General features: G+C 47.2%; 9 protein-coding genes across 9 annotated transcripts; 4 read left to right on the top strand and 5 right to left on the bottom strand.

The window, feature by feature from the left end:
- Nucleotides 1–129: 129 nt before the first annotated feature.
- BDV38DRAFT_285771 (glutaredoxin family protein) lies at nucleotides 130–462 on the top strand (the record flags this gene model as incomplete). Its single annotated transcript, XM_032060552.1, has 1 exon — nucleotides 130–462. The coding sequence occupies one exon, from the start codon at nucleotides 130–132 to the stop codon at nucleotides 460–462; it is 333 nt and encodes a 110-aa protein (XP_031910546.1).
- Nucleotides 463–956: 494 nt separating this feature from the next.
- BDV38DRAFT_285770 (transcription factor domain-containing protein) lies at nucleotides 957–2,924 on the bottom strand (the record flags this gene model as incomplete). Its single annotated transcript, XM_032060551.1, has 1 exon — nucleotides 957–2,924. The coding sequence occupies one exon, from the start codon at nucleotides 2,922–2,924 to the stop codon at nucleotides 957–959; it is 1,968 nt and encodes a 655-aa protein (XP_031910545.1).
- A 1,488-nt stretch (nucleotides 2,925–4,412) lies between these two features.
- On the bottom strand, nucleotides 4,413–5,493 carry BDV38DRAFT_285769 (uncharacterized protein; the record flags this gene model as incomplete). Its single annotated transcript, XM_032060550.1, has 2 exons — nucleotides 4,413–5,278; nucleotides 5,346–5,493. The coding sequence occupies 2 exons, from the start codon at nucleotides 5,491–5,493 to the stop codon at nucleotides 4,413–4,415; spliced, it is 1,014 nt and encodes a 337-aa protein (XP_031910544.1).
- Nucleotides 5,494–8,194: 2,701 nt separating this feature from the next.
- erg27 lies at nucleotides 8,195–9,871 on the bottom strand. The gene has a single exon (XM_032051769.1). It carries the CDS (start codon nucleotides 9,616–9,618, stop codon nucleotides 8,494–8,496), a length of 1,125 nt encoding a protein of 374 aa, XP_031910543.1. The 5' UTR covers nucleotides 9,619–9,871; the 3' UTR covers nucleotides 8,195–8,493.
- A 1,751-nt stretch (nucleotides 9,872–11,622) lies between these two features.
- Nucleotides 11,623–14,753, bottom strand: BDV38DRAFT_254972 (endopolyphosphatase). The gene is made up of 3 exons (XM_032055374.1): nucleotides 13,971–14,753; nucleotides 11,876–13,920; nucleotides 11,623–11,818 (listed from the first exon to the last, which is right to left on the bottom strand). The coding sequence occupies exons 1-2, from the start codon at nucleotides 14,155–14,157 to the stop codon at nucleotides 12,080–12,082; spliced, it is 2,028 nt and encodes a 675-aa protein (XP_031910542.1). The 5' UTR covers nucleotides 14,158–14,753; the 3' UTR covers nucleotides 11,623–11,818; nucleotides 11,876–12,079.
- Nucleotides 14,754–16,167: 1,414 nt separating this feature from the next.
- Nucleotides 16,168–17,423, top strand: BDV38DRAFT_160118 (DUF3237 domain-containing protein). The gene is made up of 8 exons (XM_032051768.1): nucleotides 16,168–16,272; nucleotides 16,334–16,361; nucleotides 16,423–16,457; nucleotides 16,538–16,677; nucleotides 16,770–16,785; nucleotides 16,859–16,961; nucleotides 17,016–17,035; nucleotides 17,093–17,423. Exons 1-8 carry the CDS (start codon nucleotides 16,231–16,233, stop codon nucleotides 17,210–17,212), a joined length of 504 nt encoding a protein of 167 aa, XP_031910541.1. The 5' UTR covers nucleotides 16,168–16,230; the 3' UTR covers nucleotides 17,213–17,423.
- Nucleotides 17,424–18,391: 968 nt separating this feature from the next.
- Nucleotides 18,392–19,571, bottom strand: BDV38DRAFT_254967 (emp24/gp25L/p24 family protein). The gene is made up of 4 exons (XM_032055373.1): nucleotides 19,262–19,571; nucleotides 18,902–19,109; nucleotides 18,650–18,837; nucleotides 18,392–18,556 (listed from the first exon to the last, which is right to left on the bottom strand). Exons 1-4 carry the CDS (start codon nucleotides 19,457–19,459, stop codon nucleotides 18,539–18,541), a joined length of 612 nt encoding a protein of 203 aa, XP_031910540.1. The 5' UTR covers nucleotides 19,460–19,571; the 3' UTR covers nucleotides 18,392–18,538.
- A 253-nt stretch (nucleotides 19,572–19,824) lies between these two features.
- On the top strand, nucleotides 19,825–21,318 carry BDV38DRAFT_254962 (SANT/Myb-like DNA-binding domain-containing protein). Its single transcript, XM_032055372.1, has 2 exons — nucleotides 19,825–20,812; nucleotides 20,884–21,318. The coding sequence occupies exons 1-2, from the start codon at nucleotides 20,507–20,509 to the stop codon at nucleotides 21,127–21,129; spliced, it is 552 nt and encodes a 183-aa protein (XP_031910539.1). The 5' UTR covers nucleotides 19,825–20,506; the 3' UTR covers nucleotides 21,130–21,318.
- Nucleotides 21,319–22,459: 1,141 nt separating this feature from the next.
- Nucleotides 22,460–23,494, top strand: bgt1 (1,3-beta-glucanosyltransferase Bgt1; the record flags this gene model as incomplete). The annotated part of the gene is made up of 3 exons (XM_032060549.1): nucleotides 22,460–22,719; nucleotides 22,781–23,038; nucleotides 23,098–23,494. 3 exons carry the CDS (start codon nucleotides 22,460–22,462, stop codon nucleotides 23,492–23,494), a joined length of 915 nt encoding a protein of 304 aa, XP_031910538.1.
- Nucleotides 23,495–24,023: the final 529 nt, after the last annotated feature.

Raw genomic sequence — 24,023 nt, 5'->3', positions numbered from 1 at the left:
AACTAAGGTAGTAACTCTATTGTTTGACTGTCGACATCACCACCTGATCCTATCGCCCGTTCGCGGCCTTCAACCACCACAACTTTGTCAGCCATTCTGGCTTAATTTGTTTATTTTCAATTTCTCACCATGTTTCCTACCGCCGCCCGTCTCTCCCAAGCGGTTCGTGTTACGCTCTTCACCCGTGTCGGCTGCGGACTGTGCGACACGGCAAAACACGCTGTAACTCAATTACACAAACGGCGGCCCTTTGAATACTCCGAATTGGATATTATGGTCCCCACCAACAAGCCATGGAAGGATGTTTATGAGTTCGATGTCCCTGTCTTACACGTTCAATCGGTCAAGGGTCAATCGGAAAACGGAGAAGCCGACCTCTCCGATCCAAAGAAGCTGTTCCATCGGTTCACGGAGCAAGAAGTCGAAATTTTGGTCGACGAGGCCGAGAAGGCGAAATCGTGAATTCTAAATCACATATAGCTAATTGAGCCATATCTCAATTCTACCTCCTATACCCTCCGTTTCAAATATTCCTCAGAATTACGAGTGACTGAGATGTGAGGAGTCGTTCGACCTTGTGTCGTCTAGAGATGCCGGAATACATTTCCGAGTGATCCCTTGTTTCAGCCCCAAGAATCATGAGCAAAGGATCGTCAGCCTCTTCAATGTATCCAAGCCTTCGTGATAATCCCAGTCGATCCCGGCTTTAATGCACGTGGTCCTTCTCCGATGACTGGGAAGGTGTCGCATACCAATGTCGGCTCCTTCGTTCAGCCGCATAAGGGTGAATATGCGCGTCGTGGCCGGTTAGCCGTTGGTAGGGGTTAATGGAATGATTAGATAAAGCTAGTTATCTGGTAGTAGCTAAAGTATTGATCGAAGATATGATTATATAGTAACTTCTCATCGACATAGAAATAACTTTGTTTAGTTTACAACGCAAGGGTATCAGAGCCTCATTCCAGTGGACCAGCCAAGTCTATAGGCAGACTCTCAATCCATCCATAATAACCGCGCGTGTCCTCTACCGGCTGCCTCCGGTTCCAGTTGAGGGCAGGACTACCGTTCCCTGTCCTTTCCAGCAGCCGATTGCGAGTATTCTCATCCAAGACCGCAGCTGTGTCGGCTGTAGGGTCAGCAATGCCAGGCCTTCTAATGAGGCCCGAGAGATCCTTTAATGTGCTGCAGCACAGCTGTGCTATACGCGCCACCTTCCCATTTGGTCTAATACTGTGGTAATGGTCCAACATGTCGATAGTTCGCGTCAAAGACGTCTCTACCTCCCCTTCATTGATTTTACCGGAATTGTTGTCATTGAAGCTGGTAAAGTTACTTAGACGAGCTGCAAGAAAGACCGTTCCGCAGGCATAAGTATAATCAATGTTCTCCCAATAGGAAGAGATGAGATTAGAGCGGCTGTCGCCTGGCCTGCCATCGAGCGGCCTATCTTCGTGCGCACGGATGAGGTTGATCAGTTCCAAGGCGACCGCCACGCTCGTGGTTGAGGCGTCGCGTACCATGCTGAAAACAACAGGGGAGGTGGAGGAGCTAGGCTCCTCTTTAGTAGCGTGCGGGCGACCTTCAGGTCGACAATTGCATTTGGTGAACAGTGCCAGTCCCAAGGCCAGCAGAGGCCGATATAGTCGAAGACGAACATACAGGTAGCGTGCTCGGAGAACATTCCGCTGTCGACACACAATCGGGTCATCCCATATACCGCCCGCGGCATCATCTTGCAGATAGTATGATGGCAGAGATGCCTGCCAATCATATAGAAGAGTGTCTACCTTCAAAAATATCTTGAAATCGAAGGAAAGAAGTTTCTTAGCAGCGCAACTATTTGGCTGCATTCTCAGCTCATCCTCCCATGCTAAAATATCCTCGACGTGACTATACAGCCTGGCACAAGCCGTCAAAAACTCTATCAAGGATGGACGATCTGACGTGACGGTGGAGTTCCCCCCAGCTATGAAATCGGTGTAGTCTGTGTCCCAATGCGTCGGTAACGGCACCCTCAGTGGATTGGAGGTTTGCGGTGGGAGCCCTAGCTGCAGTGCAATCATCCGTTCCAGGATCATGGCGCTGTGCCAGAGTCGCCGGGCGAGTTCTCGATCCCTCCTTCCTCGAGTATCATGCCCCCCTGTCTTGAAGTGCAGGCCCAGGACCTGCGCCATGCGGATGGCAAACCCAATGAACATCCATGCCAACCTTGAGTTACCAGTCGCATATAGATACTGGCTTTGTAAAATATGCGATTGAATACGCTCACATAGAGACCCGCTGTTCTCCGTATCCCTGGACATCCTCTGACCGCGGTTGAAGAAATTCGTCACGTCTTCGTCATTCACATCGTTTGTACTTAAGCCAGATAAACTGAAAATGGTATTCAAGATGCCATGGAAACTACTGGGGCCTGCGGCTATGTCCTGTTCAGTTCTGGTAGTCTCGTACGCTGACTGAAACTGTAAAAGGTCCAGTATCGGCAAGTTTGCATATTCTCTCGTTAAATAAGAGAGAACAAGACGGTCAGCCATTTCCTGAGACAAGTGCACCGGTGGTTCCTCGCCATTCGATCTGGAGACGGAAGGCTGTATGACACCGTTTGTGAACATGGGTATTTGAGCTAAAAGAGGAATTTCGCCTGTTAAATCTTCGTCCTTGGCTCTGCCCGTTCGCTCATCAACAGCTCTTTGCAACCTCATCACTTGCGAGGCCTGCGCTCCACTATCATCGAGGTGAAAGCCTTCCTCCTGGGACAAAACAGCGGTGTGGTAGCTTTGATCTGAAACCATGGAGGAGACCTCAATCACATCGCTTTGTGTAATATCAGGCGACTGGCGCACTCCACGGCCTCGTAGGCGTCTTTCATTGTCTGGAGGCGAGATAATAACAACCTCTAGCTCAGGGAACGCCTGGGTAGTCATACGTTGCCTCGGGCGGTTACTTTGACCGACGTTAGCAGGATTCAATCACATCAGATTTGGAGTCATACGGAGGAGGCATATCCTGGGGTCTATAGGAACATTCATGTGACTGGCCCTTTTGCCGACATCCTCCACATACTATACACAGTACTTGTTAGTGATTTTATCGCTTGCTATAGGGGCGCAAGTGGCGGATAGGAAACTTATGCAGTGAGATTTAACGAAAGCATACTTGGTTTCTGTCTGTCACATCCCCTTTTCTTGCGGCGACATACACAACAAGGAGGATCAGGAAGTCTCCTCACGTTGCGCATCCTGCAGCGTGGAGATTGTATATTGCTTGAAACCCTGTCAGTTCAACTTTCAGTATCAATACGTTTCTTCTAGGCCCTGATACACTAAGGGGTAGCTTGTTTGGATACTTAGTTATACAGCTGGTTACTTAGATATGTTAACAATGTATATAGGAAGCTTAGGCCCCGCTTCTGGTAAGCTCAGACCGATGATATCTTTCTTCACACTATTGTGATATAGAATCAAGTAAAATAGACAGCAGTACGTATAATTGTCAATAAGTACGGATGGTGCTGATAATGGGGTATGAGAGATGGTGAACAAACGGATAGGTGAAAAGGTAATGGAACCCTGGTCACGGGAGGGCGATTCTTATATATGGTCCGTGCGCTAGACGTATCGAATTCCAGGTAAACAATGTCCGTAGATCAACTCAAAACAAACCATGACCTATCTCACCAATTTATAGTTTCTTTCTATCTATCTTTTCCCACCCCAATAGTATGACGGTGTGCTAGGATCCCAGCGATTGAACCGTTAGCGCTTATTAGCAACTAAGGGTCGCGCCCCATATAGGCCTCGCTACCGGTCGAGCACATAGAAATGGTCATCAACGATTAAATATTATTAGGTACTGTACAAGACCATCCATTAGGCCAGTTCCGAGTTACCAAATGGCAAACGTAGGTATGAAGCACAGCCTGCGGACAGCTATCAGAGCCATCCAGGTCATATCTATCAACCAAACGATCAAATCTCGTAAGACATCAAACATGGCATCCCAGGCCGAGGGATATACACAAAACAGTTGAAGTTGTCCATACATAGAATGTGTCAATATTGCTGCAGAGAATCAAAACCAGCCCCGTGCACGGTGACGGGGAAATTAGTGGTCCACAAGGACGAACAAACGGTTTACCAGCAGCCAGTTGCACACCGACTGAAAAGGAATAAAACGTAGATAAAGAAATGCCAGGTCCGCATTCCGCAAAGCAGTGGATGCCAGATTGTGCGGCAATCGAGGAAAACAAAATAAAGAACCATGTCAATAATGCCTGTTCATGTTTCAATCATTGCAGTAGTTGGGGGCATCAGTTACTGTTATTATACGGCTGGATTAAGCCGCATCGATAGCAGAAATGCATATAAGTTGGCTGATACCTGCTGAGAATGTTGCAGGTGCACAATGATTACTCAGAACCACATGACACCGACAACTAGGCCTATGACAATAGCCATGCAACTACCGCGTGCAGGCTGTGAATTCGGTCCATGTCCAACGCCCTTAGGCCGCTCTTCAGCTCCTACGGGCAAATCAGGGATATCAGTTGGCTTAGCAGGCGATAGCGGAGATGTGGGCGACGAGGTCGAACATGCGGCATTGCTGCCATTCGATGGGAGCACCTTGGGTGCAACCTTTTCTTCAATGTGTTGATCAGTCTGTTCCGACAATTGCAATTTCCCTTCGGTGGTCTCTTCAGAACCGGGCGGTAGTCGTTCTCTTGAGAAAGTATGCGGAACAGTCCAGTTCTCGAGATAGACCCTCGTAGCATGGCAGGCCTGCTGCAATAATTCACGTAGATGAGAACGAGGGTACTGGGGGCTTTGTGAATGAACTTCTCGCGCCGTTGCCGTGACATTGCTGCCGTACGACTTGGGAAGGGGTGCTTCAGTGGTAGGAGAGGCGCTGATAACAGCTAAGTTGGATACATTCGAGGTGAGAGAGCTAGGTGCTGAGGCCACAGAAGAGGCGGCCCCTGTGGCAAGCGAGATAGATATTTGGCTGTCACCCGTCTGTTTCATGAAAAGCGATTTGAAGGCGAGTACACCTCGCGCGAAAGTTGATGGTTCTTCGGTAAAGTATACTATCGAATCGGTGTCAAAGACAGTAGCAGCCTCGAACGAGCTGTGTGGGGTGTCTGGCACGGAGCGCCGCGGGCGATGGACACGGTCCAGGTCTGACAGGCAGTAACCATTTATCGCCCACGACTTACACTGACTGCCAGTCGTCCGTATTCTCGACCGGACGTCGACTGGACCATCTCTAACACGGGAAGGTTCTATGTTCCACGTAATGTGAGATCAATGTTATAGCTAAACAATCACAGCGGGATAAGAGACACTTACGCCGAACATCGTTATGATGGTAACCAATATACCCGAAGCGCAGATTATACAAGTCCCACTCCTTTGCCAAGGACACCAAGCTGAGCAATGAGAAAACAAGAAGAGCGAGAAAGGAGATGGCACCAGGTTTGTGGAAGCCTGACCGCATCATACACGTTCATAGACTTCTCGTCCACGCTGGCGATCCTCGAGAAGGCGAATTTCCAGAGTCAACAGAGTTCCTGCGTGCTTGAAGAGCTTTCAGGATCAGGCAACTTCATTGCATACGGGATTGACGAATAAGCTGGAAATTAAATCACGAACCGAACGGTATATGCGGAATAGCCTCCAGGTTTATACTATTTTTTCCATGTGCACTTATATCTCTTTTCGGTGGCTTCCTCTTTCTTTCTTTTTTTTTTTTTTTTCGACTTTTGTCGGGGGCGTCGGTCAGTCGGCCGGTACCTCGCGAAAGTAACTTGGGAAATGGAGCCCCGGCAACGAGATAGGCACAACACGCAATGGTGGGGATGACGCCAGATGAGGAGAAGAGGATAGGGCTTTAAATCGGCTCGGGATGTTTATTCTATGTCGGGCAGAAGTTTTGCAGGAATCGATCGCTACTGAATGACGTAAAGGACGTGGTGGACGCAACGTAACGTGCGGTCGCAAGCGGATGTTGCCAAGTCGATAGAGGCCAAGGATGAGTGCCCGTGGGGAACAAGCTGGGAGAGAAAGAAGGTCACTCCAGGGTCAGTGAGGAGGGACAACAACAATGAGGTCGAATCAGAGCAGCATCCAACCCCCTAAGCATGCAGGTATGACCGGTGATTATTTTTGGCAGAGGCCTTTTGGTAGTTCGATTGGCACAAAGTCAATAGCCTTTTCACTAGTCCTGTGGCCGATCTGCACGTTGTCTTTCCCTTATTGAGGCTTTTTTTTTTTTGTTCCCGCCGTACCGCTCTGGGTTATTTTACCGTAGCATCGGTTAGCGTCGTCTGCCTGAGGCGACCCAAATGTTGCCTTATGTTGCAACACTATAGACAGGTCCTTCTTCTTCTTCCTTGGTTCATGATCGAAGTGTGATCATCATCCATTTCCTTTACAGTTATTCTAACAAACTGACACTAGTTTACTTCCTTCAAAGACAAAGGCAGGATTAAGACTACTTCGCCCAATACTACATCGACTTCTAGTTTCTTTGTTTGAACCAATGTCTTCTTTTACTCTCAGCAAGCAACTTTCCATAATGCTATCTTTGGTTTGGCCCTTGTATCACTCCTTAGTACACTCACTATTACCACAGTAATACGAATTGCAGCAAAGGGTTTTCAGACTGATCTGAAGACAGACTCACTAATAAGTATTCACTCAGCCAAGAAAAGAAAAGTGCTGGTTTGAATGTCAACATTCGCCCTTCTTCATCTCTCCATATAGATAGACTTTGGGTATTCTCCACATAGGAGTCTGATCTTCACAGTCACTTTAATGTGAGGTATTGGTGCTTGAAGCACTACTATAAGCGGGCATGAACACCAAGGTCTGAATTGGACCCGATCAGCTGCTCCTTCTTTTCCACCAAAAATGCTCAACAGCGGATCCTTCTCCAAAGTGTCGAGAACATTCAGCTCAGTGTGATCAAAAATTCCCATGAACCCTGTACCTTGCTCCCATAAAGATTATGATTTTTGATACGCGCTTGCATGATAGCACACGTTCCATCGACGGGCTCCAACGGGTGCTACAGGTAGTCAACGATACCCAACTGCCCCCCCAACGACAAGACTGTATATTCTCAGCGGTCTCATCTCAGTTATACGGGATTCTGCAAGCGTAGTGGTGAGCTGGATATCCTTCTGCTCTCTCAAATGGGAGCCTAACTCATGCGCATATTCAGAGGTAACGGCAGTGACCTTCTGACGAAGGTTTAAGGCCAATCTCGTGAGATGCAGCAGGGCAAATCTCCAATGATCAGAATTTCCCACTCAGGGGTAAACATCCTTCTGTATCGAACTAGTCTGGACAGTGGTCATACAACTACCGAAATACTTTTCAGCACCGACTTTCCGGAGCCTCAGACGCAGATTCATGGCCAGCGCACACTGCTCTGGCTTCGTTGTGCTGGAAACTACTAGTCCACTCTGCGCCGCAGCAGAACGAAGGTTGTATCTGTTCTTCATAAGGTCGGTCGCGGGAGAGTAGGTTAGTATCCCCAGCGAGGAATGGAAATCGTTGAATTAGCTTGGCTACCCCATTTTCTAATGCCTGAAGTCTTGCCTCTGGATTGTAGAGTGAAGGAAGAGAAGAAAGGCTGGGTAGCTCCGTGGTGATGCTGAGTCGAAAACTGATAAAGGGTAGTTGAAGGAATCCATGCCAGGGAACACAACGTTGTCTAGGCGCTTAGAAACGGGTTCAAATACTAGAAACAGTCCGCTAATTAAGGGACCAGTGAGAATGCAAATGCACCACGTATTCGTTGTAGCTGACTGCGGAATCCTCGATTGCCTTGTCATTGCCAAGTCAAATCCAAAACCCAGGGACGAGACAAGCCGGCGTACATATCGATGCATTCAAGCTTGCGTGATATACAGCAGAATATTAAAGTACGGTATATATGCCGTTATCTGACAAAGCCGGTTCATCGATTGATATTCCATACCTGGAATGTTAGGAGAATTGATCCTTCTCAGCTGTTGTAGTAGATTAGAGTGCCGTTTATTTCCTCTAGCAAAGTCGGAATTACCAGGTCTTTCTCCATGGGGAAGCAGATAATGCCCACTATATTCGATAATAACACGTTATGATATCATAAAGAGTGATTCCAAGCTTTCTATTCACCAGCCATATCACTACTGAAGTTGAAAGGCAAGCAAAAACAATGTACATCCCAGCATATCGCTTCTTTTTGCTAACATTGTGGGGTTGGATAATACAGAACGACTATGTAGAATTGCCGCATTAGAGGTATAAGCGCCTAGAAACCAATAAAAGACAAAAGAATACATCAAAGTCGCTATAAACAAAGTAAAAAGACAGAAGACAAGACCAGTGCCACAACGGAGATCTTTGAATTTCATCAAACACCCACACTGCAGCACGTTTGGCCATCATGTACAATCGTAGCGACAATAGCCACAATTATTCATCAGCACTCGTGTTTGTGGTGGTATTAGATTGGGTTCATCATGGTAGGGTCAGGAACGGCCGGAGGCAAGTCATTGCTAGTCTTTGGCGGTTCTGTTACCGGTGGCACTGGTGTGACTGTTGCCGGTGTATCGCCAAATTCACTTCTCGAGCTCCCGTCTCGAAGAGTCGCAGAGGCCGTGCTACTACCTTCAGTGCTGCTAGTCTTGCCCCCACGCTTAACCATCTTTCCCAAGATTCCAACGATCTCAGCGGCGTCCGCGAAGCTTTCATCATCCATAGCTTCTTGAGCTTTATAAACATCTGCTATAGCTTGTTTGGCCACCCGCCGACAAGCATTAGAATCATGGAGACAGTCGTAAAGATACGCCGCATATTCAAGCTTAATAGACAGACGTAAAGGGTGAGAGCCAGGAAGAAAACGTTCAGCCAAGAGAGCTGCGTGATTGAAGCATGCCGTCGCCGTAGGGGTGTAATCGAGAGCAGGCAGAAGAAAGGACGATGCCTTGGGCGGTTGAACGGGTGCAAGTCCAGGAGGAACTTGGATAGCAGTGTACCGAGAGACGTTCCCCGAGCTGTAAGCTGGATGTTCAGGGACTGTTATTGATTCTGCGTTCGATCTAAATGAGAATCTCGACCCCGGTTCTTTAGTAGGTGATTCGGCCTTGGGTGCGTCGTTTGGTTTAGTACCATTGCTCGGAAAACTGGTGATGCCCGGACAGTGAACTGCGGGCTGATTGTGAAAAAGTACAAATATGTGGTAAAAGGATGCTCGAAGTTTATAGGCTAGGATCTTCAGCTCCACATATCCCTCAACCATCGGAAGAACGAACTCTTCCAAAATCAGTAGTCCTTCACGGGAGAGCCATAAGATATGATGATATAATTGGAGTGACTTAGTTTCTCGGCTAGGATCCAGTCGCCGTAGTCGTCGTGCACGAAGTAGCTTCTTCGAAAGCATGACCGAAAGGCCTAGAACTCTATAGAGCATTGCGGACAGGAAGGGGTTTTCGAGGCTGGTTAAGGCCGCAAAATTGCCCAAAGCCTTCTGGTCTACCTCGGAGGAAGCCATCCACAAAGCCAGAAGATTCGGGTCTATGATAGAGAAGCCGCCGCAGATATTAGCCATGTGCATTGCATATTGTGCCATGTTAGCGAAATGATTGTCTCCAAAACAATCGAAGTGCTACTAATGATGGCCTAGGCCAATTCGCACTCAATTGAGCTGTCAAATGCACAAGGAGAAATAGAAGGCTTCGTCGTTCGAGTATATTTTGAATGCGACAGTGAAATGCAGTGGAAAATATGGAACAGAAAGAGTGCTAAAGAGCTTGTCATCTTACCTCGGAGGCGCGCACAAGCGAACGGTAGAATCAACCCAGTTTATTCAGAAGCGGTACAGTTCGCTGCCCATGTCAGGAGCTTAAGCTGGATGCACTTCTTTTTTTAAGGTTTGCCGATATGCACTGTCGGCACTAAAGCGAGAATTTCTTTTGCGTACTGTCACTCCGAAGCTTGCTTCGACCGTGTGCTGAGATACCCCTTTGCGTCTGTTCTTCAGAAGTTGCTTTTGAATTGTACCGGAGAATCAGGAAATTAGGCACTAAACGACAAAGCGAAGCGCTAGAATCACAAAGCCACCGATTGAACCGTGAGATGTATATGTTACAAACAGACCAAGTACTGAAGGCCTTGAAACTTTTCGTGATATGCAAGAATTTTTGGTGTAGACTGTACAATGCCACAAAGGGAGCTAGAAAAACAGGGCGGTGTTTCCAATCAAAGGACGTTAACTGCTGCGACGGCTTTTCGATAGCCGGGGCAGTATGCAAGAACTGGAAATATCAAAATACTCGGTCGATATAGGGAAATAATTAGCAACGCAAGGCACACGGAAGGGGATGATTGTCAATGGCAAAATATTGAAGGGCAAGGAGCTCGTGGTTATGAGGTAGGAGGCAGCTTCGATGCATCGTGCGCAACTGGCGTGGTAAGGCGGTAGTCTGTGCTTCTCAGCCAGCGGTTGCTGGCAGTGAGGATGGGGGGCCACAGTCAAAAAACAATAAGAGATATGAACATTGAACAAGCCCTAGAATTAGTCGTTGGATGGAGGGGAAGCGGCTTAGATATTGCGATTGCTCGACAAGGTGGATTTGGTCCAAAGAGCGGTATCAGCCACAATTGACAAAAGAAGTGGACAGCCCGGCCACTGCTGCCCGTGTATTGGGAGAAGGAGCTGAAATAATAAGGTCGTAATGAGAAACGGATGATGCAAGGAAAATTAGTACCTATGCGGTCGGGATTTCCCCTGACCCAGTATGGAGGTGGATGGAGCCGCGGCAATACTGTATGGGTGAGCTCTGTCTTAATGTATATGATGTCCTGTTGTTTCTTTCAATATTGCAATGCCGTCATATGCATTGAACCTCACTGTCGCCTCATCCGATCTTGCTATCCTCCATTGTGTGGGGGAGATTAATTTTTTTTTCCCTTTTTTTAAGAAAAAAAATATTTCCCTTCTTTTTTAATTCCCAAAACACGGGAACAGTCGGGCAGCCATACAAATCATCCACAATCAAAGATAATCGTCATAAGCAATTACGGGGGAAAAGAAAAAAAAAAAAAGTGGCGAAATTTGACTGCTGCCGTCCCCCAAAGTCCAAGCATGACGCGGGAGGACAACGCATCGTTTAGTTCGATACGTGTCAGAATCCGAGTGCTGATTTTCGCTGCCTTGCAGCTTTTGATCCAGTCGATTGATGAGATAGGATTAGTACGGTGGATCGCCTATCGTCCGGCTGAAATAAGTAGCACTTAGGCCACAGATAGTGCTGCAGACTGCAGATAATATCATTATAGGACGGTCAGTTCAAAAAAGGCATGATCTCTGTGCCTGGGCCACTCCGTCGCGAAGTCCGTCTCATAGACTAAACCACAAGCGTTGGAGCTCAGCGTCCGCGCGCTTGTTAGCATTGGGATGGCGGCAGAAATTAACTCGGACGGGGCGCAAGCATGACAGTTGGCAGGCATCTGCCAGCGTGGCACCGACATACTCGATGGGTTGGCGGGGGCTGTGAGACATCAGCTTGCAACAAGGTGGCACTGTCTTCTTTGAATGAAAACCAGTATTACTGGTCCCCTTACTTCATGAACTGCAGTTGAGTCCTGTAAGTGTAGTCAGTCAGTCTCCATGCGAGGATAGAAACAAAGAGCCAATTTAACGTTCCAACACATGGCAAAGACCCACCGCCCTATTGACCGCTTAAGGTATCTTGTCAGCCACCCTTGTCCATGTACATATACATTTGTATACAGCATATACAATAAAGACAATCGAGGTTAAGCTACTAGTATGAAATAACTAAATTCAGCGTGTGTTACTATCCCTTATGTCTAACACAGATCAGAGTGCAATTCCTTTTCGACATGCATCCGCACATCCGAAGCTACCTTTCAGCAACACCAGCATTATGAGCTAAAAGACTACTATATACATATAGCAATGCTGGCTCTTTGGAAATTATAAAACAAGTGTCAAGAAATAAAACCCATCCCTTGTCAGTCTAATATATATTCTTAAGCCCCACTCTATCGCAGAAAAGAAAACTTTATCATTCTGACATGTCGTCAAGGTCATCAATGTCCAGAAATCCTACAAACGCGCGTTCAAAGAACGTCCGCCATACTTTGTTCTGGGGTTTTTTCTTTTTCTTTTTCATTTGGCGTTCAAAGTCATCGTCATCATAATCATCGACTGCGCCAGTCTCGCTGGCAGGCAGACCGTCGACATTTGTACTGTCCGCCAATAAATCATTCTTTTTTGAGGATTCCTTCGCAATTCGAGTCGCTAGTTCAAAGAAACTGCGCACTGTGAGATCCTTCATCATGTAAACTGGATCATTTCTAGTATCGTATTCAACCTCAAAAACGAAGGCATCGTCGCCACGGCTCGTTTCACGAACCTCGTTAACCTCGGTGTCGGTAGGATTGACGGAGCCACTCGCAAGTTCTCTGCTATTGGTCACGTGCTCGTTGATTTTGGTTAGGTTTGCAAAATATTGAGTGTAACCCAGCCATGTAAACGGTTGGTTCGAGTACGCCGGTCCTGGTGGAGTAGATGATGACGGTGGTTTGGGGACCTTGAAGTGGGGCTGCTTCTTCTTCTTCTTCCCCTTCTTCTTTTTCTCGATAGATGCATCATCGTCTATCATCTCCGAGGAAGGTAAGGCTATTGCAGTACCTTGTTCCAAAGACTCGGCCCAAGTCGTGGCATCGGCCAAGCCAGAGATGTTATACTCAACGACCCGAAGCGATGGAAAGTAATTGGGAACTACACTGGGAGATACCAATGATACGCTGTATCGCTCAGCCCAGGGACCACCAATCTTCTTCAGAAACTTGCGCCTCTTTTTGTTTGCCATCAGAACCTCAGGATCAGCATCTTCGGCATGTTCGGTGGAACCATCCTCAAATAATTCATGTAGGGCTGACATTCCTGCGGGTGGTGACGGCATTTTAGACCAATCTTTCCTGAGATCGACAAGATAACTTTGGCGGGACTGAACAGAGACCAAGGGAGATGTATCGCCAGATACGGCTGAAGAAGCCGAGCTCTTGCTGGCATCAAGAATGTTCACTTTATGGCTGTCCTGGAGCATAAAATGGTCGATGTTCATATGCCCATAGGCAGTACCAACAATAATGTCACGATACTGATGGACCCAAAGAGTGTATTTCTGCCAACACGTCTCATCCCAGCTTCGCTTGGATCCAGACCTCGCCGGCGGGACATGCCCTATCAGGATTGCTTTCATGTCGCGTGACCGCAGCAACTTTAGTTGCACACGCAGCCACTCCATATGTTCAAATCCTGGCTGTGATTTGGCTTTACAACCGTCGACCGCAGAGTTGGAGTCAAAGAAATACATCGTGTTCAAGCTAATGACTGTCAACTTGTTGGGAATCACCTCCGACGTAAACCAGCCGCCTTCCACGAAGGTGTGGCGCTGATGCTCCGGGATGAACTTTGCCCATATATCGACAAACTTCTTAGTCCATCGGTTTGGGCCATCGTTAAATATGTTGTGTGGCATGAAGTCGTTGTTTCCCAGCGTAGGAACGATTGGAATAGAAGGGGAATTACTGGAACCCTCCTTGAAAGTGTCAATGAATTTGCCAGCAATTATCTCGTTCAAGGCAGACACTTCCTCCTCCGTTCGAGGGATTTTCTCATCATTATCATGACGAGCAGAGTCACCAGTCCATATAACAAAGTCGATATCGCCTTTGAGGTTCTTTTCTATCCAGCGGAATGTTTCGTTTATAAGGGTGAGAGGCGCGTCGCATTCACTCCCTTCCGCTCCAAAGTATCCCGCAGGGCCCTTTCCCCGATGGCATGCGTCATCCTCGTCCACGGATCTCCCGGCCTTGTAGTGCGAGTCTGGATGTATGTCTACAAAGATTAGCGTACTTCTCCGTTTGCTGGGATAAACGATTCCATACCTGTGATATGCAAAAAGCGGCCGGTGAGTCCTCGGCTAGAAGAGGAGCCCGATGGCTTGTCAATGCTATAAAGGTCGCCATTTGAATGCAAAAGCTGATCGCCCAACGGTTGTTGGTCTGATATGGGTATGGCGGGGACACTGCCGATCAGGGTAGAGATAATCGGGAGAATCAGAATGGGAAGCATTGGTACTCCTTTCCAACCATGAGAAGCCCCAACCAGGCGGCAAAAGAATAGTTTAGCCTCTACCAGCAATCCCAAACATGAAAACAGGAAGCGGACACGCGACGTGCGAAGTTGAGGAAGCGAGAGTTAAAGAATTAAAAAAAATTATGAATGAGTTAACGTCACTACCGTTTAGTTTGATGGACGGGATCCGGAGACCGATTAGGTTTAGCCTGCCGAGTACCGTGCTGGACCAAACTTTCGAGTCGGATTTCTTGGAATGTCTTTTTAGTATTCAAACATCATACCCTTAGCTAAAGATAGAGGGACAAATGCACAGGCCTTTATGCGATCCGAAGGAGGGGTCATACTCCATGCTCAGGTGGTCAAATTTCTCTATGGAGATGTCTACTACTGACTCTCTATCAGAGTATATGTGCGGGTACAGCACTGCCTATGCAGCGACCCGCAGTGCGAATCCTCTAACTTCTACCCAACCAAATGCCAGACAGAGCCTCTCCTGTCTTCGGGAGTCCCCACGTGGGTGCCAGGGAGCAGCTGGTTTGCTCGACTGGGTGTTAACCTGAGTAACATGACCCATTTATGAGTGTGGGAGACCTGGAGACCTTGTGAGCACGGGCTATTGTTGTGGGTTCCATGGTCGATGCAAACGGAAAATCGTGATAGGGCACCATCAAGGGTTGAGCCAGTCGAATTCACTAGCGCGAAGGCTTAAGATATCAGATCCGACCAACCCATCGTCCGCAGATCATGTCTCGTGACTTATAATTATTTCAACACACCATCTACTATGGAGTAGTAGTCCTAGTATATCATTCACTTTTGTCTTTGATTCTTCTGTAGGTATAACCTATCTTACAGTAGACCGCCACGGTGTTGTTTCAAGGGGTCTATGCAGCCTTCCGAAAAGACTGACATTGCCTAGTAGCAAGGTGATTGGCGTCGTCATGGAAAGCATCTGTAAGCTCAGTGCACAGATTATTACGGTCTATTAGGCCCAATGATATGGCCGGCATCTGTCAAATTATTGATCCACCGGATGGCTTACATATGTCTCCTTAACAATTCAACTTGGGGCCTTAAAATGACCGACGCACAAAAAATGCCGTAATTGGCACACCTAAGAATAACCCACAATCTCGGGGCTAAGTTATAGCTGCAGGCAGAAAAACAACGTCAAAGCTGGAACTTCGAAGCGATTCGGGCAAAACGAGTATATTTGTTTCCCTCACAACTTCACAAAAAGATAGCCGGTCATAGGGCCTTATTCATACCCAAAATTCATTCGCTCATGTATATCCAATTGTCTCAGTGCAGTGAAAATTGTCCGCAATGGAGCCACACCGTTAATTTGGGAAATTGCCGATGTGCGTCTTAGAATGTTTAGTATGCAGTGACCCGTCTATTAATGCTGGCGGAAGTTCAAGTTGATTGAATTTGGATTTATCGAAATTTCCCAAGCGTCATGACTTAAGTGGCCCCATTAATCCATAGCGTATGCCAATGAGAACGCTGAATGTAGCCCTGTCATCGTCCTTAGGAGAGCTCTTCCTGGGTGAAAAATAGCAAATGGATTTATAGGGTAGAGAACACGAGCAAACACCCATAGACAAGGACAGCCGAGATTAAGGGAAGGATATCCTTGAATGTTTTCTCCTTGTTCTTGTTATATGACCTCCAACAGAGACAGAGCACAGTACAAATATATGGCTGAGAACGTGATCACCTAATTCTAAAATGGATGTTTGAGCAACATGAGTCGCCGGCGTACAATGTGCACGGTGTATTGCAAGCACGAATCCTACATACGGCACGAATTCACATAACACTGGTGAACAGAAAGGATACTGGAGAGGAATCTCGGCAGCAGTTAATATATCGATGTTGTTGTAGGATAAAAGCCCCTCATCGTAATCACTCCACTAGTGCGGGGTTCAATTACGCCAGTCGAAAACTGCGGTCACTAGGTACATCGCCAAATTCTAGACTCGTTTTACTTCCTAACAATTCATTTCCTTCATATAATTCTTTTTTTTACTATCACTGTTCTTAGTTCATTACTAGCAAGCTATCATGTCCGGATTTCCCACTCTTAAGCCTGCCTTCACAGTTCGGGTGCGTGTGCTGACCATTACCAAGACTTGCCTCATGTTGTTGAATTCTGACTTTGAACTAGGTGAACATAGATGCTCCTCTAGCAGTTGGTGGGTCGTATCTCTGAGCCTTCAATATCAAAGAGCGGTGGACCGCTAACTATATGCATAGGCAGCGCCTCTCGATCCAACCCTCTGCAGGTTGTGGTATGTCAACCTATCCGTCACATCTCTACGTAACATGTAGACAGGAGGGAATCTAATTATACTTTTTTGACGGACAAAAGCCTATGATCGGAGGTACCGTCAAGGGTGACTCTGGTTTCTCCCCCGCGCTCGACGCCGAATTCGTCGGAGTGGGCAATGACTACATCCACGCTGATGCCGATGGCAAGCACCTGCGATTGAACGCGCATGGAGTGCTTAAGTAGGCTTCTTCCTTTTTTGCTCCTTCGCCATTTCTTTCATTCCCTGCCTTCCTATGAACAGAATTGTGTTCTAACTATCGTCGTTATCCAGGACCAAGGATGATGCTGTAGGTTATTCTAATATGCACGCACAAGAACATGGGGATAGAAAACAAGACGCTTAATTAACTGTTCCGACAGCTTCTTTACTTGAACTACACCGGTGTCGTCACCCTCACCCCCACAGAGCAAGCGGTCTTCGCCGGTACCGCCCCAGAGGGCTCAACGCCTTTCGGCAATCTCTGTGAGTACATCACCGGGCCATCCATGCCAGAACCATGTCTAACAGTAGCACCAGTCACCCATTTTACCTTCGAGGCAAGATAATCCCCTATCCATACCCCCAAAGGCAATACCTTATTAACATAAAAAAAGACCGGCGACGAGCGCTACAAGGACCTCGAGAACCGTGTTTTCGTCGGTCAGGGACGCTTCAACATCGAGAGCGGCAAGCCGGTCGTCGAGTATAGAGTCAGCCAGGTTCTCCATGGCTAAGTCAGATTCTTTCGCAATATTTTATACAATTGCCCCGGTATAATGAACCACAATCGATGTACCCACTCCAAGCGAAATGTTAAACATGCTCTCGATTTCCACAGACTATTTTCGTAGACTGGATTACAAAGTAGTAATGCGATGGCTTACTACATGCATACCAAGCTTTCAATCTCCATCCAGTAACGGTGTCCTCTCAGAGTTCCCATTCCGGTTCCCTTCCACATCCCCCGCCGTACGGACTCCGCGCCGACGGAAAACCCCTCGCCCTGTCGAAGCACTCCAATCAGTAAACCCACCCCTAAGTTTGCCCTGTCCCCAGGACCGCCTCAGTCTCTTTGCAGCCCATAACACGAAATACCCCAATGCAATAGTAGCCAATGTCCCCAGAACAGAAACTACGGCTGTTAAGAAGGTAAAGGTACTAACATTGCACCCGAATGGCATAGCGCGGAGTTCCCATCGCTCCTTGGACCCCAAAGGACAGATATTTGAGGAGCTAAGAGGAGCCAAGATAGGGAAACGAGTGGGATTGGGCACGCAGGTTGAAGTCTGTTAGGTTGACTTTTAGAAAGAGGGCAGAGGCTATGTTTAAAAGAGAGAGAGAGAGAGAGAGAGAGAGAGAGTGTGTGTGTGTGTGTGTGTGTGTGTGGGTGTGGGTGGAAAAGGCGATATTAACGTACCACTGAACACCAGCTACAAGGGGCATCGCCTTGCAAACACCATCCGCAAAATTGTCTGCGCCAGCAGAGGTAAAAGAGCGGATCGTTTGTTTGGAGAGGGTATGACGTATTCGGGTCCATGGCCCAGATTGTGGTTGAGTTTCGGGGCTCGAAGGGGGGATGGAACAATTGATTGTAGACTGTAATCTGTGTGCTTCGTTCATGCCCTAGAATGAGGGTAGGAGGAATTCTAGACTACCGGCATTACGAGGTTTGATATCGCATGATATGTTTGATGTGTGCGGGGCAGCTGCGGGTTAAGGTTAGGTTACATACCCTTTATACTAGAGATCAGAGGTACCTTTCGTAAGAATGAGGTCTAGTCCAGGTTCAGTAGCTTAAATAGTGGTACTTTACGGGACCGCCCGATTGGCTTCGTCTTGGAGCCCGAAGCTGTAGAGAACCGGAAGTGTGTAGATAGGTAACACTTCTTCAACTGAATGGAATTGATTGTAGATGACTAAAATATACTCGTGACTGTGCACATAAATTCATATATTTGACCTCGTCACTACGACATACTCGAAGTCTTTGATTTTGATATAGGACACGCTCCATTGCACAAATGCCTAGAAAATCCCTATGGAATGCCCAGAAACATAAATTAAACCACACGTTTGACCTGTCGGATTAGTCAGTTATCGCCCAGAAAAAGGGGTCCAAGGGGAAAAGACAGGCAAACGGAAACGAGGAGCTTGTGTCCCATATAACTCACCTCAAAAAATCTCTTCAACCACCACACCTGGAAGATGCCCTCTCCGATGAGCACCGCAAGCTGGAAGATACTCCACCACTTCACTCTAGCATTTGTGCTCTCGGCAGTGTTCCGGTGCACCCGCTCTCTCACCACAATATAAGACTGCTCATCCTTAACCTGGGCCAATGCCTCCGAAAGACGGCGAACTATTGAGCGGGAAACGATTAGCTGCTGGAGCGTCCCGAGCGCAAGTTGTGCTTTCATTCATACCTTCCACTTCCAAAGGATCCTGGGGCATTTCCGATTCGGGGACGTAGACAATTCCATGAACATTGAAAGATACCTCCTTAGAGTTCGAAGTCCATCCCTCGTTGCTGAAGCAGTAGACATATTTACCGTCCGCATGAGCAACAAACGAGTAATCCTCGGAGGAGATAGCTTGTTTATAGTACTGACGGTTGTTCAAGGGGTCCTCAACCTAGTGACAAGAAAAGGAAAGCGTCAGCACTCAGTCCAATCAACTCCAATCAGTCCATATATCCAGCTGTTGATTCTTATTGAATGTAAGCCGGCATTGACCGAGGCCCATTCCGCATTCCCAAGCAGCATAATAAAAGGGAAGAGCCATACCCAGAAGTCGATCTCCAGATTGCCACTGCCTCCGAATTCCCGATCACCGACTTGAAAGCTGACCGTCATTTTGTCATCTTTGTGCAGCGATTCGTGGTAGCATTCTCTCGAGTGAGCCTTAAGCTGGATGGTGTGTGCGGTTACAGCGGTGATCCACCCCAGCGCGGTGATCAGGAGGGTTGTTGCGGAAAATCGCATGGTGGGAGTGTGGTTCCTTGCCTGCAATCGTGGTTTTCGACCGAGGGAATAGTAATAAACCTTCGAAGGAAAGTAGGTTGAGGTGGGGTGGTGAACGATTGCGGCCTGACAGTCGATATTCCCGACGACGCGCAAGGTGGTCTTCTCTCATTCCGTCTGGGAAGTTGAAGGCGCTCGGACCACCTGAGAATTGTGTGTGGCCTCAGGTGTCACATTGTGAAGCTTATGCCAACCATACAAACAAGCAATCAATGGAGCAATTTCTATGAATGATTGGCTAGGTATTGCTATATTAGGACAAACACGAGGATTACTCAGTCTATGCAAAGCTTGCTCGTTCAAGTAGTAATTTGTTTCTAATGATATATCTAAACCGTCGCACTAGACGCTTTTCAATATAGTGAATAAGTGAAGCGTTCTGATCCCTACATACTAACTATGCTGAGTGGCTGACATTTGCATATATACCTGTGGCATACGGGTATTAGCTTTCTGCAAAGTAGCTGACCGTATATCTCTTAAACCACTGGTATACAGTGATATGTCAGGTAAAGGAAGGTAAACATAAGATGATCCCTTATAGGGGACGATATTGAATTGTCATCGGAACATATAGTTGCACTTCCACAGGGCATACGGAGTATTGTCCGCCTTAAATTCAACCACCCCCTCATCTTCCTTTTTAGGAAGCCACTGTCTGCTCCCATCTTTGCCATCATGCTTGTGGCCCTCGTCCCTTCATGTTTCCTCGCCGTGCCCTCATACATAAATCCCCAACAGGAATATCAGTCATCCCATAATCTATTCATTAAATCGTCTCTCTGAGTGACCATAAAGTGTCTGGCTCCCACGAAAGACTACTATGCCTGTACTTATAGTGGATGGTGAAAGTTATCGAGTACCATTCATGCCATTCTCCAGAGGTTACAGAACCACCAATGAAAGATGGCTCACCTATGATGCTAAAATTGTGAGAAGCATTAGTTTGAATTTTACACGGAAAAAAAAAATCTGAGCTCAATACTTTCCAAATGCTAACGGTGATATATGCAGCGTGTGAAAGCTACGCCCGAAGCTCCTAGAAACACCCGGTGGTCTCCCCAAGATGATATGACCCTTCAGGACCTTAGAAACTGCAATACCCCATGGAAGTATATATCTGCTGCGATGAATAATAAACCCGTCGAAGATCTCAAAGAGCGATGGTCGAATCTCCGAGAGGGCATCACGCGAGAGATCGTTGCAGAACCGATAAAGTATACTAATGAGATGCATTTCATCTGTGAACTACCGGAAGGTCGGAAAGTTGAGCGGAATGTGTCTTTCTCAGATCCCTTGGCCACGAATGACAATGTCAGTACATTCACTCTACGAGTTTAGCTTGGCTACTGGTTTCCTCTGTTTCTGACAGGTCATCCCGGTAGACTGATGACCATCTTATTGACTCTCGACCATCAAAAGTCAAACATGTGCTCTATACCGATGAAAATTTTGATTTGGAGGACGTGCTGCTCCTACATACAATTGCTGCCAATTGGGAAAGAGATAAATGGTTGGCTGTTAGTACCCATTTCAATGACAGGACCGGGCGCAGTATTACCCCAGACGAGGCCAAATCGGTAATTGATCCTGAAGGAGTCTGGGATCCCCATTGTTATTGGAGAACCTAAAACAACCTTGATCTTTGAAGACCCGTGCCGGGGGTTTTCGGCAACCGGAAATACCATGAGGTCGGCTCATGGAATGCTTGATGACTCGAGTATTTGCCCGGAATAGGTAGGTTAGGTGGACGTGTCAAATTAAGAATGTGAACGTCGTTGCGTGATCCTTTCTTTTTTTTTTTTTTTTATCTTATTTTTCGGGCCTTCTGGTTCTCGATGCGCCTTTGACTCTACCCGCAGCTTCCTTACCAAAGGGTCGGGTGGATTAGGAATTCGCGTTCAAGGGTCTGTTTGTGACATCATGACGTCGGTCAACGAGTGTCAGTTAGGGATGAGTAGGTAGCCACACAGTTGGACCGAGGTTTCCATAAAACTTTCCCATGTTTCTTGAGAGAGACGGCGAAGGCCGAGAACAAACAGGATGAAGCATCCGCCTCCGACCTGATGAAAAAAATTATTCGATAACGCCACACGTTGAGTGAGACTCGGGCTTTGGTCGGTACCGACTCGGGACGCCAAAATTGATGCTGTAAGGAGCAGTATGATTATTAACAGTAGTACGGGAGTACCTAAAGGCAATCTGAGTCAGTCATGGTATATTATGTCTACAGCGGACAGCAAGTTGATAGCGAACTTGATTCCAGACCCTGAAACCCTGCAGACCCCAAGTCAGTAACAGTACTCCGTACTCCGTAGTACTAATCGCTGTGGGCCAGGTCTTAACTGTCTCAAGTTTAGTGGAGGTTTCAGTCAAGAACCCAGGAATAGCTTCGGCTTATAGGGATCGCCGGGTCACTTTGCGTCTACGTACCACTAAGCAATAAGGGAAGCGTTGGTCGACAGCTGGTGGGACCCCAAGGGTCTGGAAGGGTTCGACTCTTTTCAATGTGATTGTAGATTGGATGATTTGGGTGGGCCCTGGCGCTGGTGGGCCAGCTATAGACTTTTCCTAATTTTATGATTGGCCAAGACATCGTTCTCTTTGATTGTTCACTTCCATTCACCCCAAGAGATTTGCTGTGACTGTGTGCTTCAGGAGGCAATTCTTACCCAATCCAACTCCACACTTTCTTTTCTTAACGTACAGCTTCTATTCTTATATATTCCTCAGTCGATCCTTCCTACCCTCCTTCCCTTTCCCTATATTGTTGTTGTTATTTTGGTCTTATTCCAATCCCTTTCTTTCTTTTTTTGTTTGTACTTGTCCAGACCTCCTTTTCTTCTCTTTTTTCTCTCGTTACAAATACTGTAGGCAGAGGGCATTTATTCCCTTCTCCTTCGCGTTCTCTACTCGTAACCCATCCTTTCTTTTATTGACCGAGCGACTAAATCTCCGAAGATGCGTGCCGCTGGTCTTCTTTCTCTTTTACTCGCAGCGATTCCCGCTGTTACCGCGAAGCGGGGTACCCTCGGTCTTGCGCTGGGTAATAAGAATCCTGACGGCACCTGCAAGTCCACTAGCGACTATGAGGCCGACTTTGACGCGCTCAAGGACCTGACTACTCTCGTCCGCACATACTCTGCCAATGATTGCAACACTGCTGTAAATATCGTTCCTGCAGCCAAGAACAAGCAGTTCAAGGTCGTGTTGGGTGTTTGGTACGTTACACATGATATAGTTGCTGGGGTCTTCGGGTATTAACGTCGCTTGTTTCGTTAGGGCCGATTATGACGAATCCTTCAACAATGACTTGAATGTCTTGAAGCAGACTATTCCCGGAAATGAAGGTGTTATTCATTCCATCACTGTCGGTTCTGAAACTCTTTACCGCAAAGGCCTTACTGCCCAGCAGCTCCTGGACAAGATTCGTACGGTCCAGAATGCGTTCCCCAAGATACCCGTTGGTACGGTAGATAGCTGGAACATTTTTTACGATGGTACTGCCGATCCCATCATCCAGGGAGGTGTCACTTACTTGTACGTTGTCTAAAATCGGTGTCGTTTCATATTTTCTACCCTAACTAACCTCCTCATAGCTTGGCCAATGGCTTCGCCTATTGGCAAGGAGCGGACATCGACCATGCCACCACGACTTATTGGAATGACACGACGCTTGCGCAGAAGCATATTGAGACAGTTGCTGGCGACAACAAGGACAAGATTATCTTCGGAAACGGCGAGACTGGTTGGCCCACCGATGGCGGTTCTGATTATCAAGCTGCCAAGGCTGGCACTAAGAATGCTGAAAGGTACTGGAAGGACGCTGTCTGCGGTATGCTGAAATGGGGCGTCGATGTTTTCTACTTTGAGGCTTTCGACGAATCCTGGAAGCCCACGAGCATTGGTGACAACGGCGAGGAGAAGGACGAGACCCACTGGGGTCTTTTCACTGCCGACCGCAAGGCCAAGTTTGACTTGACTTGCCCTAACTAAACACACTTTCATTCTTTCTGGCCTCGACGGGGTGTGCGGCCGCCGTTGTTCACTTTAAGATTCTCCTGTATCATATATTCAAGCCCTACCTCAACAGGCGAGGAACAGATGGTGCATATTTATGCCAATATCTTGAACTTTATTTGGCGCACTATTTTACTATGAATCATGTAAAAGTAAAAGCATCTGTTATAACTTCAACTGTGACAATAGTTCTATGAGAGTACTAAGTAACCTGGTTCTTGCTTTATCAACCCAACAATAGTATGGATACCCTATTAGAGCCGCCAAAACCGTAAGACCACGTGAAAGGTGGTACTTGCTTACATAATTAATACTACGTAAGTTAGTTATGACAATACCTCCAGTGATACGGAGCAGGTATCTGTGTACTGGTATGGTATGTATGGTAATGACTTGACCGAAAGAACCGTGGTTTCCGCGGTCCATGGTGGAATTTACCCCTGAATGGAGGGCACGAACCAAAGAGATGTGTTTATTTGCTTATGGGGTCGAACATCACTCAGGG

Source organism: Aspergillus pseudotamarii, assembly GCF_009193445.1.
Source record: "Aspergillus pseudotamarii strain CBS 117625 unplaced genomic scaffold BDV38scaffold_53, whole genome shotgun sequence".
NCBI lineage: Eukaryota > Fungi > Ascomycota > Eurotiomycetes > Eurotiales > Aspergillaceae > Aspergillus > Aspergillus pseudotamarii.
This window is presented reverse-complemented; position numbering and strand designations above follow the sequence as displayed.